The 3,208-nt window shown below is 52.0% G+C and overlaps 1 protein-coding gene across 1 annotated transcript in view; it reads right to left on the reverse strand.

Annotated features, from left to right (window-relative positions):
* Positions 1–950: 950 nt before the first annotated feature.
* Positions 951–3,208, reverse strand: part of LOC144481839 (ribonuclease inhibitor-like) — an 11,070-nt gene continuing 8,812 nt past the window's right edge. The window contains exon 5 of the mRNA XM_078200992.1: positions 951–1,173. Within this exon, the coding sequence (XP_078057118.1) occupies positions 951–1,173 (223 nt within the window). The remainder of the gene's footprint in view (positions 1,174–3,208) is intronic.

Genomic DNA, 3,208 nt, shown 5'->3' on the forward strand with positions numbered 1-3,208 from the left:
AAGGGGATAGATAGAGTGAACGTTCAAAGACTATTTCCTCGGGTGGATGGAGCTATTACAAGGGGGCATAACTATAGGGTTCGTGGTGGGAGATACAGGAAGGATATCAGAGGTAGGTTCTTTACGCAGAGAGTGGTTGGGGTGTGGAATGGACTGCCTGCAGTGATAGTGGAGTCAGACACTTTAGGAACATTTAAGCGGTTATTGGATAGGCACATGGAGCACACCAGGATGATAGGGAGTGGGATAGCTTGATCTTGGTTTCAGATAAAGCTCGGCACAACATCGTGGGCCGAAGGGCCTGTTCTGTGCTGTACTGTTCTGTGTTCTAGTGTCACAAGTAAGCTTACATTAACACCGCAATGAAGTTACTGTGAAAATCCCCTCGTCACCACACTCCTGTTCGGGTTACACTGAGGGAGAATTTAGCACGGCCAATCCACCCTAACCAGCACGTCTTTCAGACTGTGGGAGGAAACCGGAGCACCCGGAGGAGACCCACGCAGACACGGGGAGAATGTGCGGACTCTGCACAGATGGTGATGCAAAGCCGGGAATCGACCCCGGGTCCCTGGAGCTGTGAGGGAAGCAGTGCTAACCACTGCGCCACCGTGATATTCCTGATAAAGAAGGGATGAGGGGATATGGGGGACGGTTGGGGAGGTGGATTTGAGACCAGGGAGAGATCAGCCATGATCTGATTGAATGGCGGAGCAGACTCAAAGGGCTAAATACTTCTGCTCCTACTTCTTATGTTCCTAAACAGACGGATTGTGAGGTTGTTCATGTTTTTGTGTCGTGTGTTGTGGGACTGATGTGTATTGTTAAGTTTATCCCAGTCTTACACATGCTGCCACAAGTCAGAGGCCTCATGTGTCCCACCCTGTAGCCACACTCTATCTCGGCAGCTGCCCTGCACACAGTGTCAAACCCAGCCCAGTCCCCTCGGGCTACACCGTGAATCGATTCCCCCCCAACTTGGAACCCTCCCCTTGGTGATACGCCCTCTCCTTTGGCTCTGCCTTCCTGGCATGCTCGCTGGGGGCACGTCCATTGACTCCACGGCCCTCGGGACAGCTGGCGTCTCCTGGCGAAGCGTTGCTCCTGGGGCACAGTTGGACACGGGCCAGTCGTCCCTCAGGCAATGATAACGGAACGCTGCTTTGCGCCGATCTGCAGTAAGTTCAGAGGCGATCCTGTTGCCACGGCAATGCTGCTGTGCATTCCACCCCACTGTCATACAGAGGCATCGGCTAATAGGCCGATTTGCATTCAGAACAATGGCCAAAGCGGATTTCTGAGAAGATGACTGTGCCACATGTTTACTCGTTTTGACTTTGTCTCACTAACTTGGCTTCCGTCCAAACCCAGAATGGGAACTCCCTCCTGCCTTCCCAGTTCCCACATCAAAAGAATTGGCCCAGAGGATTTCTTTTTTCATTTCTGCATTCCTCTCTGTAAGCAGAGCATTCCATTCGGGCCTACGCAGATTTGGCTCCAAATCTGCCAACGAAGGGTGCGAGGAAGCAAGCGGGACGCCTCCGCGGATCGAAAGCCCCTGGCATCTGGAAATGTTCAGCTGCTGGGAGGACTCTGAATCTGATCACATTGGCCTGGAGTGTCTACCCAAACGCTTCTGCTTCTTGGCCAAGGTGGACTGCTGTAAAACAAAAGCTCTATTGTCACTGTGCGCTCTTGTTCACTGTCCACTGTGCCTGGGGCGGCACGGTGACACAGTGGTTAGCACTGCTGCCTCACAGCGCTAGGGACCCGGGTTTGATTCCCGGCTTGAGTCACTGTCTGTGCGGAGTCTGTATGTTGTTCCCGTGTCTGCGTGGGTTTCCTCTGGGTGCTCCAGTTTCCTCCCACAGTCCGAAAGGCGTGCAGGTTAGGTGGATTGGCCATGCTAAGTTGTCCCTTAGTGTCCAAAGATGGGCAGGTTAGGTGGATTGGCCATGCTAAATTGTCCCTTAGTGTCCAAAGATGTGTAGGTTAGATGGATTGGCCATGCTAAATTGTCCCTTAGTGTCCAAAGATGGGCAGGTTAGGTGGATTGGCCATGCTAAGTTGTCCCTTAGTGTCCAAAGATGGGCAGGTTAGGTGGATTGGCCATGCTAAATTGTCCCTTAGTGTCCAAAGATGGGCAGGTTAGGTGGATTGGCCATGCTAAATTGTCCCTTAGTGTCCAAAGATGTGCAGGTTAGGTGGATTGGCCATGCTAAGTTGTCCCTTAGTGTCCAAAGATGTGCAGGTTAGGTGGATTGGCCATGCTAAATTGTCCCTTAGTGTCCAAAGATGTGCAGGTTAGGTGGATTGGCCATGCTAAGTTGTCCCTTAGTGTCCAAAGATGGGCAGGTGAGGTGGATTGGCCATGCTAAATTGTCCCTTAGTGTCCAAAGGTGGCAGGTTAGGTGGATTGGCCATGCTAAATTGCCCCTTAGTGTCCAAAGTTGTGTAGGTTAGGTGGATTGGCCATGCTAAATTGCCCCTTAGTGTTAGGGGCACTACCCCAGGGTAGGGGTGGGGTTATGGGGATAGGGCCTGGGTGGGACTGTGGTCGGTGCAGACCTGACGGGCCAAGTGGCCTCCTTCTGCACTGCAGGATTCGATGAGTACATAGACGGCCAGACAATCCTTTTGAAACTCAGGTCATTCAGACTCAAAACGTTGGCTCTATCCCCAGTACCCCTGCACGTGGTTTGTATTCAAATAATAATCGAGCGCCCTCTCGAGTGCCTCGATTGAACCTGCCTCCATCACACTTCAGGCAGCGCTTTCCAGATCCTAACCACTCACTGTGTGAAAAGCTTTCTCATGTCACCTTTGCTTCTTTTTGGTAAATCACTTTAAATATGTGCCCTCTCATTCCCGATCCTTTTACAAGCAGGAATAGTTTCTCCCTCTCTACTCTGTCCAGTTCCCTCATGATCTTGAACATCTCTATCTAATCTCCTCTGAGCCGCCTTCTCTCCAAGGAGAACAGTCTCAACGTCTGCAAACTCTCCAAGGTTCTCATCCCTGGAACCATTCTTGTAAACCTCTTTTGCACTTTAGAAGAGGCGATGGCCTCGTGGTATTATCGCTGGATCTGCCACCCCCGAGTGCGTTTCGCGATGGCCCGTAGAATGGGGAGTCGGGGTAAAGTAGACTTTCCGTCAGTCGCCAAGCCCACTGTCCCCCCTTCCAGGCCGCGCTGTCGACCCGGTTC

This window comes from Mustelus asterias, chromosome X (assembly GCF_964213995.1).
Source record: "Mustelus asterias chromosome X, sMusAst1.hap1.1, whole genome shotgun sequence".
Classification (NCBI taxonomy): Eukaryota; Metazoa; Chordata; class Chondrichthyes; order Carcharhiniformes; family Triakidae; genus Mustelus; species Mustelus asterias.